Here is a 17,739-nt window from a genome sequence, read left to right on the forward strand (position 1 = left end):
GAATTACTTCATCTGAGGAGTAAAAAGAAATGAATGTCTAAGCAAGGAATAATAGATAAAAATGGGTCAGAAAACTATACAAGAAAGGAATAGCCTGGTTGTCCACAGGTTCAAACAGAAACATTTCCAGTTCATTTTTCAATGAATACCTTGGTGCAGATATTTATTCCCTTAAGTAATGAATGACATAGAGCTTTTTGATTCCCTTAAACAAATTATTTTGTAAATAGGTTTTTAACTACACTTATAAAAACACTTGTAAATGGCCAGTTTAATTCTCAATGGTCTGACTTTTTGTGATTCTTTCTCTGTAGTGGCAACATCAGGGAGCAACAGTCCAAACAGTTATTAATAAATACAAAGTTCCATCACCTTTATACAAAGAACTCCTGAAATACAGCTAAAGAACTTTTCTTTCATTGGGAATTAGATGTCCCTCAGGCCAGAAGACCAGCATTCCTGACTATGAGAGTTTTCTCCTTGAGAAAAATGAGACTTTAATTAAGAGCAAAAGGAGGCACACAGGGTCTATCCAGAAAGTATCCAGGCATGTAATGAAATTTATTACAGACATTTATTAAGATACAAGAAACATTGTACATAGAACAATGTTGCTTCAGTCCCCTTCAAAGTAGACAACTTGGGACCTCACACACTTCTCCCAGCATCTCTTCCACTGTTCAAAACACTTAGCAAAATCCTTTGTTGGAATCTCCATCAGCTACCTTGTTGTATTTTCCTGAATCTCTTCAACAGTCTGAAATCTCTTCCCTTTTAAAAGTGATTTTAGTTTTGGGAAAAGCTAGAAGTCACAGGATGCCAAATCTGGGCTGTAGGGGGGCTGAGTCACCTGGGTGATTCAATGTTTTGCCAAAAAACTCTGCACAAGACATAATGCATGAGCAAGAGTTTTGTCGTGATGAAGCTGCCAAACACCAGCTGCCCATAGCTGTGGCCTTCTAAATCATTCGAATAGTTTCTGTGGAGGAATGTTTAAACTTAATTCAAAATTGAATGCAGATTCATTGCTCTACTCAGTCATTTTGAATATGACGGCCACACAGTACAAATGACCACTCAACAGCATCTACCCCACTAAATAGTACAGTGAAGTTGTCATTGTTTATGCATGCGCATTCTAGTCCACTCTCCTTGGCTGCTAGGTTACCTTGATGTGGTGTCAACTATTCTCATCATATTAACAATGGCTGCATTTTTTCCCATACAGACCTCATATATATACTTTTCCCTGACAATCTTTTGTGGGTTTTTTGACCATGTAAATAGGTATCTTGGAAATAAATATTCACAACATCCTTCATTTAAAGACAATATAGACCAATGGTACATAATGCTTTTTCAAAAAGGCACATGTACATACAAAACTCTTCAATACTCAGTGGATTGATACTATCTGCAAAAAGAAGTTTGCCATTTCTCTCTACTGCCAAGGCTGTTTCTTATCAGTACCCAATTTATGGAATAACAAAGAAACAGATGTTATAAAGAGAAAGTAAGGTTATCTCCTGCAAAAATACCTGATTTTCAAAACAGCTTTATGGACATGGATATATTTCCCATCAACTCGAAACTTTAGGTCAGCAGTTTCTGGACTGTCAAATTCTTTCTTCAGGGACTCTGCAACTGTTAAAAAGTCTTCATGCTCTGGAGGCAATGAACACATAATTAATAGAGAAAGCTGAGAAAGTATATCCAACATGTGGCAGACATCAAAAAGATAATTATTGGCATGATGGATAATTTCACTAGATTATTTTCAAAAAAGTTCATGCCTTACTTGACAAATCTGTTTCACAGTATTAAAATAAGCATCCTGAGTGTATAATCTACCAAGAAATGCATATTTGAAAAGGCCAAAACCAATCATATATACTAAATTAGTCATTAGAAATATGTATTAAAAAATAAAAGTTATAGGTAGCCCATGATTATATAACTACTTGTTAAAAACTTGAGTGATTTTCTTCTAGGGCTAAGAACCTGACAATTTTCTTTGATTGTAACACTAACAACACCTTTGCCCTGCTTTGGGGGTAGTTTCAAGTGGTTACTATATTTACTTAAGGAGTCACAAGAAACAAACTCATCACTTAAGTGGTAATGCTAAGTCATGTTCTTACACAGGGAAACATTTTTCCCTTGATACCTGAAGTCTAAACATCCCTCTCAGCCCTATAAATTAATGTACAAATAATCCTTACACACTATCTAAAAACAGAGCTAATTAATTAGTAATAATATATACTTAAGGAAAACAGTTTTTCAAAAACAGGATTTCATTGCCTGATGAGAACTGGTATTACGATTACAGATATATGTAAGTAGATTTGTGTTACGATGAAGAAAAGTAAAGGCACTAGTAGAAATCCATGTAACACTTTCTTGTGCTTTATATGCATGCACAAAGGAAAACAAGAAGGCTAACAGGGAAATAAAGTTCCAGAGACTCTACTCTCATCAGCACTGAACGAAGCTACTGTGGAGAGAGATAGGTTGTGGCTGCCCACAAGATAAAAGTGATGACTTAAATAAAATAACTTAGCTATGTCCCTCAGTAACCTGGTGTTACCAGGGCAATTCTTGTAGGAGAGACAACTACTAAAACCTACGCTGAAACCTAACACAAACTTATCCATGAGTTAGCTTTATTATCAGAATCTCACAAGAAATTATCACTTGTCTGAGCCCTGTTACCTTAACCTATTGCCACCCAACCCACAAACGATGCAAAGCTTACTTGGCTAGGGAGGAGAGGTTAGCAATCTCTCAAAAAACCTGTTTTCTCTGACCCTATAACCTGGATCACAGGTAAATAAAAGAAAGGAAACAACTAAGATGGGCAAAGTCCAGGAGTCCAGATTGCTATAGAGACTATCCAGAAAACAACTTATCAGTGTGTACTTCTGCATTGTCTTAAGGGTTGAAATAACCCTTTCCTTCTCTTAGCTTCTGGCACTATCTGACCCTTCCTATCACTCATCTGAAATTGTGGGGAAAAAAAAAACCACTCTGACTTAGTGAGTAGAGGAAAAGTAATCATCTAAGAATTATATTCAATGACCACATTTTTTCCAAGCTTAACATTAAAAAATGTTAGGATATTTCTTCAGAAAAGGATGTCTTTTGGGATCAGGATTTTAAGATGCAAAAACCTGGGGAAGCTTTTTATAAACAGGTGCAAGTTTAGTAGCATGTGATCTGAAGGTGTGGCAGAGTGCTTTGGCTGTGATGCGTATGTGTGATTATGGATATATAGTCCCATTATGTGAATAAAATTTTTTTTCTTAATTGAATTTATTGGAGTGACACAGTCAGTAAAATTATAGAGGTTTCAGGTATAATTCCCTAGTACATGATCTGTATATTGTATTGTGTGTTCATCACCCAAAGTCAAGTCTCCTTCCATCACAATTTATCCCCCTTATACTCTCTTCTACCTCTCCCTAACCCCTTTCCCTCTAGTAATCACCAAAATGTTGTCTATGAGTTCTTTTTGTTTTTGTTTTTGCTTAATCCATTCACCTTTTTCATCCAATCCCTCAAATCCCTTCCCTTCTGATAGCTATTGATCTGTTCTCTATAGTCTGTTTCTATTTTGTTCATTACTTTGTTTTGCTCACTAGATTCTACATATTAGTAAAACCATATGGTTCTTAGCCTTTTCTGACTGACTTATTTCACTTAGCATAATATTCTCAAGTTCCATCCGTGTTGTCACAAATGGCAGTATTTCATCCTTTCGTATGGCTAAGTAGTAATGCATAGTATAACGTACCATACATTCTTCATCCAACCCTCTACTGAACGACAATTTCTTTGGTTGTCTCCATGTCTTGGCCACTGTGAAAAATGCTGCAATAAACATAGAGGTGCATATATCTTTGCCAATACATGTTTTTTGAGGTTTTTGTGTAGATATTCCTTTTTTTTTTTTTTTTTTTAGGAACTGCCATACTGTTTTCCATAGTGGCTGTATCAGTTTATGTTGTCACAGCAGTGAATGAGGGCTCCCTTCTCCGTAACTTCTCCAACACTTGTTATTACTTCTCTTGTTAATAGTCATAACAGGTGAGAGAAGATATCTCATTGTGGTTTTGATTTGCATTTCCCTAATAGCTAGAGAAGTTAAACAGCTTTTCATATATCTGCAGAATGTTTGTATGTCTTCGTGAGAGAGATGTCTATTCAAGTCCTCTGCCCATTTTTTAATTGCACTGTTTTTTTGTTTGGGGTTGAGTTCTATGAGCTCTTTATATACCCACATTTTGGATATTAACCCTTTGTTGGAGTGGGTGTTTGCAAATTTCATTTCCCATTAGGTTGTTTGCCTTTTTGTTTTGTTAGCAGTTTCTTTTGCTGTGCAGAACCTTTTTAGTTAGATATAATCCTATTCATTTATTATTACCTTTATTTCCCTTTCCTTTGGGATCAAATTCACAAAATGTTCTCCATGACCAAGGTCCATAAGTTCAGTACCTATGTTTTCTTCTATGTGATTTATTATTTCAGATCATATACTTAGGTCTTTGATACATTTCTGAATTAGTTTTTGTACATGGGACAAACTATGTACAAAAATGAAAACTATGTCGAGTTTCATTCTTTTGCATGTGGCTTTCCAATTTTCCAAGCACCATTTTTATTCATTTGAGAAACAAATGCAGAGTTTATTTGTTCATGTCTTGCATTTGAAGTACCCTTGATGACATCATTTGCCTGAGACTCCTTGTCTAGTCCTTAACTATGACAGAACTGCAACCAACCACTTTATGGGGCGTTCCCACTCTGCTGATTTTAAAAAGATCTACCCATACCCCTAGTTTCTTATTGCTGTCATCCTTAATTAGATTGATTTGGTGTTTAGCACAAAGAGCAGCCACAAACTTGACATACAGAGGCCCATCAGTTGTATGCAAACACACAAAGGCTTTGGAAGCTTTACAAATTCCACATGCTAAGCCATCATGGATGACGGTGGTCTTCAGCACATCTTGTAAAGCAGTATTAATGTCCATTACACCTCCAGCAGTAATGCCTTCCTCAGCCATAACAGTGGATTATGGGTGGAGTTGAATCTTGAATGCATACAAGCCTCCACCTCTGTGCAACTTCTCAATGGCAGGAAAATCCCCAACACCATTTATTGAAGAGGCTTTCTTTTCTCCATTGTGTGTTTTTGGCTTGTTTGTCAAAAATTATTTGCCCATATACATGTAGTTTTATTTCAGGGCTCTCAGTTCTGGGCTATTGGTCAGTGTGTCTGTTTCCACCCCCCCCAATACCATGCTATTTTGATTATTGTAGCTCTGTAGTGTAATCTGAAGTCAGGTAGTATGATACTTCTGGCTTTGTTCTTATTTCTCAGGGTTGCTTTGACTATTTGGGGTCTTTTGTGGTTCCATACAAATCTGATGTTTTTGTTCTACTTCTTTAAAAAAATAACATTGGGATTTTGATGGGGATTAAATGCAATACAGATATTGCTTTGGGTGATATGCCCTTTTATCTATGTTGATTCTTCCAATCCATGAACATGGATTATCTTCCCATTTCATTGTGTCTTTCTCCATTCTCTTTTAACAATGCTTTGTAATTTTCAGTGCATAGGTCCCTTACATCTTTTGTTAAGTTTATCCCCAGGTATTTTAACTCTTTTGGTTCCACTTACAAAAACAATTGTTTTTTCATTTCTTTTCCTGAAGTTTCATTGTTAATATATAGGAAAACAGTAGATTTTTGTATATTGACTTTGGATCCTTCAACTTTACTGTTTATTGTTTCTATTAGAATTTTGGTGTAGTCTTTAAGGGTTTTCCTTAAACAGAATCATGTCATCTCCAAAAAGTGACACTTTTACCTCTTACTGAATGCTTTTCATTTTATTTTATTTTTTTGCCTGATTGCTCTGGCTAAGACTTCCAAAACTATGCTGAAAAACAGTAATGAGTGGACATCCTTGTCTTGTTCCTGATTCTAGAGAAAAAGGGTTCAGTTTTTCACCATTGAGTATGATATTGGCTGAGGGTTTGTCATATATGGCCTCTATTGTGTTGAGGAACTTTCCTTCTATACCCATTTTATTGTTTATATCATATATAGATGTTGAATCTTATCAAATGATTTTTCTGCATCTATTAATAAGATCCTATGATTTTCACCCTTTGTTTTGTTAATGTGGTGTATTATATTGATTGATTTACATATGTTAAATAATCCTTGTGCCCCTGCAATGAACCAAACTCGATTGTGATGTATGGTTTTTGTAATGTTTTGTTGTGCCTGATTTGCTAGTATTTTGCTTAGGATTCTTGTATCTTTATTTTTTTATTCTTTAAATATTTTGTTTATTTATTTTCAGACAGAAGGGAAGGGAGGGGCAAAGAGAGGGAGAGAAGCATCAGTGAGCAAGAGAAACAACAACTGGTTGTCTCTTGCATGCCAACTGAGGACCTGGCCTGGAAGCCAGGCATGTGCCCTGACTGGAAACTGAACTGACAACTTTTGCTTTGCACACCAGTGCTCAATCCACTGAGCCACAGCAGTCAGGGCAATTTTTGGTCTGTTATTTACTTTTTTTGTGGTATCCTTGCCAGATTTTGGTAATCAGGGTTAGGTTGGCCTCATAACATGTGTTGGGAAGTATTGCCTCTTCTTCAATTTTTTGGAAGAGTTTGAGAGGATAAATATCAAATCTTCTTTGACGAATGTTTGGAAGAATTCATTGGTTAAATTATCCATTCCTGGACACTTATTTTTGGGGAGGTTTTTGATGGTTGTTTCAATTACTTCACTGTTTAGCAATCTATTTAGATTTTTTCAATTCTTCATAGTTCAGTCTAGGAAGGTTATGTATTTCTAGGAACTTACCCATTTCTTCTGGGTTATTGAATTTGGTGGCATACAGTCTTTCATAGTATCCCAGTATTATTCTGTGTGTATCTATGATGTCTGTGGTAACATCACCTCCTTCATTTCTGATTTTGTTTGTAAATCTATATGAGACTTTTCTCTTTTTTCCTTAGTGAGTCCAGCCAATTTTTTCAATTTTATTAATCTTTTCAAAGAACCAGCTCTTTGTTGCATTAATTTGTTGTACAGTCTTTTGTATTCTATTTCATTCAATTCTGCTCTAATATTCATTATTTCCTTTCTTCTGTTGATTTTGGATTGGTTTTGTTCTTCTAGTTCTTTAAGATGAGCCATATATTTCCCTCTTATAACTATGTCATAGTCATTCTCATTTGTCTCTCTGTATCTTTCGATGTCACCTTTTTCTTCAACCCACTGATTTTTTAATAGTATGTTGTTTAATCTCCACATATTTATGGGCTTCTCTACTTCCTTTTTGCAGTTGATTTTCAATTTCAAAGTATTGTTTTCAGAGAATATATCTGGTATAATTTCAATCTTCCTGAATTTTAGGAGGCTAGTTTTGTTACCCCAAATAAGGTCTATCCCTAAGACTGCTCCATGTGCACTGGAGAAGAATGTATAATTTGATGTTCTAGGATAAAAGGTTCTGTAAATGTTCATTATGTCCATTTGGTCTCTCTAATGTGTCACTTAAGGTCTGTATTTCATTAATGATTTTCTGTTTGAATGATCTATCTAGAGCTATCAAAGGAGTATGAAGATCCCCAATTATGATTCTTTTTGCCTGTTTCTCCCTTTAGTTGTGTTAGTAGTTGCTATAGATATTTTGGTGCTCTCTGACTGGCTGCATAAATATTGAGAAGTGTTATGTCTTCTTGATGCAGTGTTCCCTTTATCATCATAACATGTCAATATTGGTCTCTTCTTACCTTTGTTACCTTGAAATGTTTTATCAGACATAAGTATGGCTAAACCTACTTTCTGTGGATATTTTTTGTGTAATTATTTTCAACCCTTTCATTTTGATTCTAACTTTGTCTCTGCAGCTTAGATGTGTCTCCTGGAGGCAGCATATGCTTGGGTTTTGATTTTTGATCCAATCTGCTAACCTGTACCTCTGTATTGGTGAATTCAGTCCAATTTAGGGTGATTATTGATGTTTGAGAATTTCCTACAGCCAGTTTGTGTGTTGTTTTCTGGGTAGCTATGTTCCTCCATTGGATCTTTTCCTTTGTGTTTCTGTCTGTTGTTTTTGTTTGGTGATATTCCATACTTATTTCCTCTTTTTCTTAAGCTACGTGTCTCAGTTTGGGAGACTTTGTATGTGATAACCATTAGGTTTATGAAAAAAGAAAGTTTCATGTATACAGTAGTCCTTTTTCTTTTGAATGCATCTGATCTCCATCCTGCTTTATAAATTAAGACCTTTACACCCTCCCCTTTTATGTTTTTGGTGTCCCAAATTATATCCTTGTTTAGGCTGTTTGTTGGTGATCTTGCTGGTAGTTTTGTGACATTTTGTTCTTTGTTTCAGGTAGAATAACTCCCTTGAGTATTTACTGCAATAGAAGTCTTCTGACGATAAATTTCCTCAGCTTCTGGATGTCTGGAAATGTCTTTATTTCTCCATCATATATAAAGAATAACTTTAAATATTATATTATTCTTGGCTGGTAATTTCTCTTTCATTAGTTTGAATATTTGGTCCACTCTTATGGCTTATAAAGTTTCTGCTAAGCAGTGCAATGATATTCTAAAGGGCTTTCCTTTATAGGTTACTTTCTTCTTTTCCATGGCTGCCTTGAGAATCCTTTGTCATTAATTTTTAAAAGTGTTATTAATTCTGCTTTTACAGTTGACCCAATTTTTCCTCCTTTGCCCCCTCTCCATTCCCTCCAGCAATCTACTCTGCCCCCTTAGTTCATCTGCATGGGTCATGCATATAAGTTCTTTGGTGTCTCCATTTCCTATAGTACTCTTAACATTGCCCTATTTTTTTTTTTTTACTTACCAATTATGTTTCTTAATTCTTGCACCTTTTCCTCTCTTCTCCCTCTGCCTACCAGCTGATGACCCTCCAAATGATGTCCATATCTATGATTCCACTCCTGTTCTGGTTGGTTGTTTTCAGTTGTTGATAGTTGCGAATTTGTTGCCATTTTAATGTTCATAGTTTTGATCTTCTTTTTCTTAGATAAGTCCCTTTAAAATTTCATGTAATAATGTTCTGGTGATGATGAATTCCTTTAGCTTTACCTTGTCTGGGAAGCACTTTATCTGCCCTTCCATTCTAAATAATGGTTTTGCTGGGTAGTGTAACTTGGTTGTAGGACCTTGCTTTTTATCACTTTGAATACTTCTTGCCACTCCCTTCTCACCTGCAAAGTTTCTTTTGAGAAATCAGCTGACAGACTATGGAAACTCCTTTGTAGGTAACTCTGCTTTTCTCTTACTGCTTTTGATATTCTCTCTTTATGTTTCACCTGTGGGATTTTAATTATGATGTGTCTTGGTGTATTTCTCTTTGGGTCCAACTTGTTTCGGACCATCTGTGCTTCCTGAACTTGTATGTCTATTTCCTTCACCAAATTAGGAAAGTTTCCTTTCATTATTTTTTCAAGTGAGTTTTTAATTCCTTGTTCTTCCTCTTCTTCTAGCATCCCTACAATTTGGATGTTGGTGTGCTTAGAGATATCCCAGAGGCAATTTATACTATTCTTGTTTATAATTCTTTTTTCTTCTTGCTGTTCTGCTTGAATGTTTATTTCTTCCTTATGTCCCAAATCATTGATCTAAAATCCCAACTTCATCCCCTCCACTGTTGATTCCCTATATACTTTTATTTCACTTACTGTAACCTTAATTTCTTCCTGGGTCTTTTTAATTTTGTTGCTGTACTCAATGAGTTCTCTGAGCATCCTGATCACTAGTGTTTTGAACTCTGTATCTGACAGGTTGATTATCCCCATTTTCTTTAGTTCTTTTTCTGGGGTGTTACTCTGGTCTTTCATTTGGGCCATATTTCTTTGTCTCCTCAATTTGGCACCCTCCCTGTGTTTGTTTCTGTGAATTAGGTATAGCTGCTTTGACTCCCTACCTTAGTAGCACAGCCTGTTGTAGAAAAGGCACCTGTACATTTTATGGGGCAGAACCTGAGGTAATCATCAGGGTGGGGCAGCCTATTTCACTGCTTTGTGGCTCTGTGTTGGGGGTGAGCTTGGGGAGTGGACAATGCTACTGTCTGGCTTCTGGAGTTTTGCTTGGCACTTGCTCTGAGCAACTGGTGCCCTTCCACCTGTTGCCCTGGTGCTGAATCCCAGAAGAGACAGGTCTGCATATGTTTTAAGATTGTGCAGGCTCTTTAAGCAGAATCTCCTGAAAATCTTATGCTGACCCAACCCCCACTAGTTTTTACAGCCAGAAGTTGGGCATTTATCTTCCTGGTGCTGGAACCCTGGGCTGTATGGTCTGGTGTAGAGCTATAATCGATCACTCCCAAGGTGTCCCTCCAGACTTTTATCTACCACATGTGAATGTCGGACTGCCTATTTCACTGCTGCTGCTACCTCTCTGCATCACACTGCATCTCCATGCCTCCCCACCTGTCTCTACAGCTCCACCCCTCCTACCAATCTGGATGAATGTAGCTTCTTTATATCCTTGGTTGTTGTACTTCCATACAAATTGATTTTATGATGGTTCTGGGTGTTATTTGTTTTGATGTCTAGCTGTAATTCTATCTGTGGCTGCACAAGGAGATGGAGCATGTTTACTTACACCTCCCTCTTGACCGGAAGTCTGTCATTAATTTTTGATAGTTTTAATATGATGTGCCTTGAAGAAGGCCTCTTTGGACTGAGGTAACTAGGTGTTGTATTTGTCTCTTGAATTTGAGAGTCTAGCACTTTCCATATGCTTAAATACACTCTCCATTCCCTTCTCCCTCTGTTCTTCTTCTGGTATGCCTATTATTTTTATATTGTACTTTCTGATGGAGTCAGATAGTTTTTGGAGAGATCTTTCATTTTTTTATGCCCAAGTCTTTCTCTTTTTCTCTCTGCATCATTTCTAGATTTCTATCTTCCATATAAATAATTATTTCCACCATTTGGTCAGCTGTATTTTCTGTGCTCACTAGTTCATTCTTTTATGAGTTCTTCACCTCCAGAATTTATTTGGTTCTTTTTTAAACTTTCAATCTGTTTCATAATACACTCGTTTTATTTGTTATCTGAGTGCATTAAATTGACTATATTTTCTCGCTTCTTGTTGAGCATTTTCAAAGCCACAATCCTGCATTCTCTGTCATTTATACTACATATTTCCATGTCTTCAAGTATGTTTTCCAGAGATTATTTTCTTCCTGAGCTGCCTTGCTACCTCTGTTATTCATGGTATTTGATGGATTTCTTCTTTCTAGGCATCTATGTATAAGTGGTACTTCTCTAGCAGATTAATACAAAGAGGTCTTTCTTTTATTTTCCAGTAGGTGGCTCTGAATTACAAACTTTTTAGTTCTGTGAAGTCCCTCCACAGCCAAATGCTATAAATATGTAGAAGAGGGGTAGGTTTGGGGAATAGGCAGGCTTCCTTGTTGTTTTGTCCTCCAGGTAATAGCAACCTCAGACCTCCACAGGGTCCTCTCTGCATCCCAGGATAGGTCACAGAGTGTATCCTTTGCTCAGGGAAAAATGTGATTCTATAATAGCAGGTCTTGGGTTGCAGATAATTTGCTCCACAATCTGATACCAAGGGTGAAGGGAGGAGAGCTCTGGAAGACTAGGGATGGTAGGGCTCCATGGCTTTGTTCCTCTTTCTGGAATCCTGCCACCCAACAACCGTGGCCCCACCCTTGTGCTGTGTCCTTGCCCAGGTCTCTAGGTTCAGCTGAAGCTCCCACTGTTCACTCCTGCAAGAATCACTTTGTTCCTTCAAATCTCTTTGCTCCTCCTGGCTGAAGGACGCACCACCTACAACTGAATTCCTCCCCTCTCCAGGCTAAGCCCCACCAAGAGCTTCCAGCTGCAAGGCTGTATCTGTGGATCGTCTCAGTCCTTCTACGTTCTCATTGTTTCCATTTGTTCTGGCTCACCTACCTTTAGATGTTTCAATGTGTGGATCTCTCAGGCATTTTGTGTGTTGAGCAGGGAATCCTTTGTTGAGTTATAGATCTTCAACTATTGAAAGTTCAAGGGATCTTTCACACCGCCCTTCCTCTGACATCCAACGGTTCCATTTTTAATTTTTTGAGAAAACTCCATACTGTTTTCCACATTAGCTGCTCCAATATGCATTCCTGCCAATACTGCATGAGGGTTCCCTTCTCTCCACATCCTTACAACACTTGTTTTTTGTCGATTTACTGACGACAGCCATTTTAACAGGCATGAGAAGATAACTCACTGTAGTTTTAATTTGCATTTCTCTGATGATTAGTGACATTGATTACCTTTTAATATGTCTAACAGCCATGTGCACGTCCTCTTTGGAGAAGTGTCTATTCAGTTCCTTGGCCCATCTTTTAATTGTTTTTTTTTTTTGATGTTGAGCTCTCTGCATTCTTTATAAATTTTGGATATACAACCCTTGTCAGATAGATGTATTATTGATGAATATGTTCTCCCATTCAGTGGATTGTCTTTTCATCCTGCTGATGGTTTCCTTCGCTTTTTAGATGATGAGTACATTTGCTTTTTATTCTGTTGCCTGAGGCAATATATCAGAAAAAATTATTGCTAAGAGAAAATTATTGCTAAGAAACACCTGTTGTCTTCTAGGATTTTTATGGTGAACTAAATTTTTCTAATCACAATATTCACTGTAAAAAAACTGCTGTATTATTTAAAAAATCTGAAAATGTTCAATATGTTTCACTTTAAGTTGAATAGCAGCTTAACTCTGCTTAAATATACTCTTGCCTGTAAGACTAAAGACTGGTCACCTGATGAGGGGACAGCTCCAGCTGTCTGACACAACTCAGGATGACATGTATTATAAGACTAGCTTTCAATATCAATTGCTGAGCAACCCAAACCCCTTGGTCATCAAGAGCTACGCTAATGCTAAAACTTGATGCATTATGACCTATTTCTTTCCTCTTCATATAAATGAATAAATGACTAGGAAGAAAAAGGCAGAAATGAACAATAAAAAGAAATTAAGATCTCTGTTAATGTCTACTCAGAAAAAAACACCCTGATTTCTAGTACCCTTTATAATATCTTTGTTTTGATGCCCCTCTAAAATAAATGTATTTAAAATTGGTTGAAAGAAAAAGGGAGAAAAGGTGAGGCTAAGACATCACCTTCAAAACCACAAGTTCTTCACTTTTTCTAAAATTCATTTTTGGTTCATATTATATCAAATTACATAATAATTTTAGTATAACAATAAAAATACTTAGAAACAGGTTATTCACACAAATATCTGTACATGAATGTTCATAACAGCATTATTCACAATAACACTGTTTTGAATATAACATTGGAAAGCATCCAAATATCCTTCAACAGATCAATGGATAAATGAAATGTGGTATATACATACAATGGAATATTATTCACTATAAAAAACAATGAAGTATTAATATATACTACAACATGAATGGGTCTCAAAAAGGTTGAGTCAAAGAAGCTGGACACAAAATGTTACACACTGTATTATCCCATTTACATTAATGTCCAAAAGAGGTAAATGCATAGGAATAAAAAGCAAACTGGCCAGTGGCTGGGGGAAAGGGAGCATAGAGTGACTGCTAAACAGGTACAGGGTTTTGTTTTAGGTTGATAAAACTGTTTTAGAACTTGATATCAATCAAGGTTGCACAACTTTGTGAATAACTAAATGCTGAATTGTATACTTTAAAATGGTTAATTTTATGTAACATATGAATTTTACCTTTCAATTAAAATGAAAACACTTAAAGGGATAAAATAATCCATGTAATGTTTTATAACATATCAATAAATTTCATTAAGTAAATCTAATTTAAGAAAAGGTTAAATTTAATGGGGAATAAAACATTCTAGAACCTAAAAGGGCAAATAACCAGCAAATATGCAGGAAAACTGGTCAGTTGACAGGATGATTCTTCCTGGGTGGAATTAAGTAGCCCTAGCCTTTCTTACCAACAGACAGGAGGCGCCAGGAGACGGCAGGAGTGGCAAAGCAGGCAAATACATCATCTGTGCAGGAGAGGTGGGTGAGATGAGGCAGGATCACTGACTGGCCCCGGCACTGGCCCCACATGTACACATGACCACCCTGGGTCTTGGCAGCAGATGTGTGGGCAGAGTGGCAGGCTGCAATTTCTACTACCCTGAAATATTTTAAGAAAAATGGATGTGTTATTTCTGTATTATAAAAGCCCACAACATATTACACAAGGTAAATAAAATGTTCATGCTTGGAATACCTCGAAAACACTCAAGAAGGGACATTAGCTATCATGTCCTATGGACAAAATCAAACAATAGAGCATGAGTACTTCCTTGTTGTCCTACTTTTCAGTCTCTTTCTGAGTTAAGATAAAAAACACATAACTGTTGAGGAAAATTTGGAAAAAGGGACTAGAAACCAAAGTAAATGAGGAAAGTGGACTCTGACAAAAATGTTCTGACAGTTTTGGGGGCTTAGACCATAGTAAAAACAAAACAAAACTATCTTCAATATACCATTTCCTTACAATACAACTTTTTCTCTCACCCCACCAGAGCTCAGAACACTCATCAGGCTGATAAAACACTGGTCTAGGGGTCATGAACTCTGAACACTCCAAGCCAAATGGGCATCAAGCCAGAGTTACTACATTTCTTAGTCTCTTTCTTAGGCAGGGTCCCAGAATCAAAAGTCAACATTCTAAAACTTAGTGGGTAACAACACCTCATGATTTGGCTGAACAAACATTAAGCATCTATTCCAGTAACACACATTACATCAAAGCAATATTTGAACAGATAATGTCCTTTCAAGGGCAATTTTTATTCATGTAAAAGTTGTTTTAGTTGGCTCAAAGGAAAATTTTATACTTCAACATGGTGGTAGACCCTATTTTACTTCCCTACTAAATGGGCAACAAGAAGTTTGTAGGATTTTACCAAGATGCATTAATGCATATCAATCAAGAGGTTATTTTAGAAAGCTGCATAAGAATCCTGTCAACCTCATGTTCACTCAAGCTGGTATTCAAACTCTTTGTTCAAAATAAGAATGTTAATAAACAGAAGAGTTACAAAGCCAAACACCATGGTTCCAGCACACACCAAGCTAAACACACATAGCTCCAAGTCCACAATGCACACATGATCCCAAGACATGGTACAGCCAAGTTACCTTTCTTTCTCCACCATGATGTGTGCTGGGCTTAGCAGGTTATTTTTATTGCCAGTTCCCAGCTGCCCATATGTATTAGCTCCCCAGGCATAGAGCAAGCCCTCATCTGTTAGTGCTAGAGTGTGTGCATAGCCGCAGACAATCTGCAAGTAAATTTAAATGGTTATCATAAACAGGAAAGACAGGGAAAAACATCTAAAGATTACAGCCAGCTTCTACAGAACACCAATTCATCATCAGGTGTGGGATAACATTTTCTAAAACATTAAAAAAAACTAGAAAAGCCTAAACCTGAGACCACTGAGTTTTTCTGATCGCTTTTTTCACTTGTTAAGGCTAACATGCCACCACCATGGTGTTCCTTCTCATCATCAGAATTTAGGGAGGATATGATATTAAATATAGAAGATGAAAGCACAGGTATCGTTCAAAAAGATTTATTGAAGAGTAAATCTCCAACATTCCTCCAAGTCAGAGCAGGGAAGACAGATGGAGACCAGCAACTAAGAGTCCACCAAACATACCTGGTTCACACACACACTGTGCAAAGCTGCTACTCTCACAGGGGTCAGCTGATTGACATTGTTTCCCAAGCCAAGCTGACCATTGCCATTGTAACCCCAGCCATATACCTTAGAAAGAAAAAGGGAGAGAATGGGCTTTTAAAAAGTGCTAGTGAGAGGAAACAGATAAATCAGTCATGTTTTTTTTTCACTTCCAATACTCATATTCTACTCTATGTGATCCTACACTGATCTCCAAGCAGAAGTTGTTTAAGAGGTGGGGAATGAACAGAATTTGGCATCAGTTCCTACTCTATAACTTACCAGTACTAGTTGGATGGTTTTGGGCAAGTCATTAATTCTTGTTTTACACATGAAGAAGCTGAGGCTTATTAACAATTATTAAGCACCTATAATAGGTTAGGACATTGTGAAAGGTACTAGAAATATGTCTTTAATCACCATTTAACAGGGACAATAAACATATGCAAACTTTCCCCAGCCAAGTGGCAATTGCTGTAATAGAGATATAATCAAGGCAATGTAGAAGCAGAGAAGTGAAAGGCTTTGGCTATAGAAAGAAAGTTAAGGAAAGACTTTTCAGAACATGGAGATTTGGGCAGAGCTGAATGATGATTAAAACACTCCAGGGTCGGGGCACAGAATGTGCTGGAGGCAGATTCAGAAGACAAGCGGGTGGGACTGGCTGGACACAAATGGGATAGTGGAAGGAGAAAAGACTAGAAGGTAAGAGTCAAGTGGATAAAGTGCCAAAACACACCATTTCCACAGGGAAAGTGGAATGCTTCTATGGGTCTTTCACTGAAATACTTCAAAACAAATTAACATGCTTAAATTTTCATTTTGGAAACATCACACTGGCTACAACATGAAAGGTGACTGGAATGTGTACAAGACAAAAGACCATTCAAGGACTGAGAGAGGAAATGGTAAAAAAATAAGTTGAAGAGAAAGATGTGATAGAATGTGGTGATCTCTTAAATATCTAGAGTAAGAGGGAGAATGTAGTGGGGCTGGGCATAGGTTTGACAGAACTGTTAAAAGTTTAGAATAGCCACTGTGGGACACAGGAACAGATAAAGGGGCTAGCTCAAATTAGAAGACCAGGATGTGTGGTGGCACCATGCCCCATGGCAATGCAGGACATATAGGAATTGGTTGTGGCTTTTTAAGGCAATGTGACAGAGGGGGAAAAGGAGACATGGACTTTAGGGTACTAGCAACAAGTAGTTAAAGCACTTTTGATACCAGAAGTATAGGTTTCAACTTTATGGGAAGAAATTTGGCAACAGACATCAAAATTTGTAATGGCATACTGCCTGACCCAGAAATCCTGTTTCTGAGAACTTATATAAATCCTTCCCTAAGTGTACAAAGATATACATACACAAAAAATAACACAGAAAGTCCGTGCAACATTGTTTAAAACAGCAAAATATTACAAACAATTGAAATGCCCATCAGTAGAGATCTGGATGTAGGTCATCCAGATCTCTTAGTTTTTCCACTGAGAGAAAAACTAAACAGTCATTAGTATATAAAAAGCAGCTACAAGTGGTCTGAGAACAGATTCAGGTAAATCATATGTTGTTAAGCTCAGAAGTTACAGAACAGGAGGGAAAAGCAGTAAGTATAATAATCCCATTTTTCAAAAGAGGTATTATATTCACCCATATATAACTGTTTATAGAGAAAACTCCAAAAGGACATAAAAGGTCTGTCAGGTAAAAGTTCAGCCATTGTTAATATAACAAGAATAGTTGGAATGGGACTTCCGCCAAGATGGAGGCGTAGGTGGGAACACTTTGCGTTCTCGCACAACCAAATTTAAAAACAACAAAGTTTTAACAACAATAAACATAATCAAACCACAGAAAATTGAATACAGAGTCCGAAAACAATGACCTGCTCAGCTAAACCTGTCAGAGGGGCAAAGCCAGCAGCGGACTTTGTCGGGCAAAAAAGATCCCCCGACCTGGGCGCTGCACAG

At 37.0% G+C, this 17,739-nt stretch overlaps 2 protein-coding genes across 10 annotated transcripts in view; both read right to left on the minus strand.

The window, feature by feature from the left end:
* Positions 1 to 17,739, minus strand: part of RCBTB1 (RCC1 and BTB domain containing protein 1) — a 90,487-nt gene that overhangs the window by 14,648 nt on the left and 58,100 nt on the right. For 8 of the 9 annotated variants that reach the window (XM_053665389.1, XM_053665382.1, XM_053665383.1 and 5 more), the window contains 4 exons: positions 15,750 to 15,857; positions 15,226 to 15,368; positions 14,022 to 14,212; positions 1,539 to 1,665 (listed from right to left, as the gene is read on the minus strand). In XM_053665389.1, the coding sequence (XP_053521364.1) occupies positions 1,539 to 1,665; positions 14,022 to 14,212; positions 15,226 to 15,368; positions 15,750 to 15,857 (569 nt within the window). The remainder of the gene's footprint in view (positions 1 to 1,538; positions 1,666 to 14,021; positions 14,213 to 15,225; positions 15,369 to 15,749; positions 15,858 to 17,739) is intronic. The other variant, XM_053665388.1, reaches the window with a different exon arrangement.
* LOC119056211 (40S ribosomal protein S12-like) lies at positions 4,701 to 5,727 on the minus strand. Its single transcript, XM_037154567.2, has one exon. It carries the CDS (start codon positions 5,067 to 5,069, stop codon positions 4,752 to 4,754), a length of 318 nt encoding a protein of 105 aa, XP_037010462.2. The 5' UTR covers positions 5,070 to 5,727; the 3' UTR covers positions 4,701 to 4,751.

Source organism: Artibeus jamaicensis, unplaced genomic scaffold (assembly GCF_021234435.1).
Source record: "Artibeus jamaicensis isolate MK-2021 breed Jamaican fruit bat unplaced genomic scaffold, CSHL_Jam_final contig_410, whole genome shotgun sequence".
NCBI classification, from domain to species: Eukaryota; Metazoa; Chordata; class Mammalia; order Chiroptera; family Phyllostomidae; genus Artibeus; species Artibeus jamaicensis.

What these genes read in the sequence shown, in the direction of transcription:
- LOC119056211 (XM_037154567.2), bottom strand. Translation starts at nt 5,069, where the DNA reads ATGGCTGAGGAAGGCATTACTGCTGGAGGTGTAATGGACATTAATACT.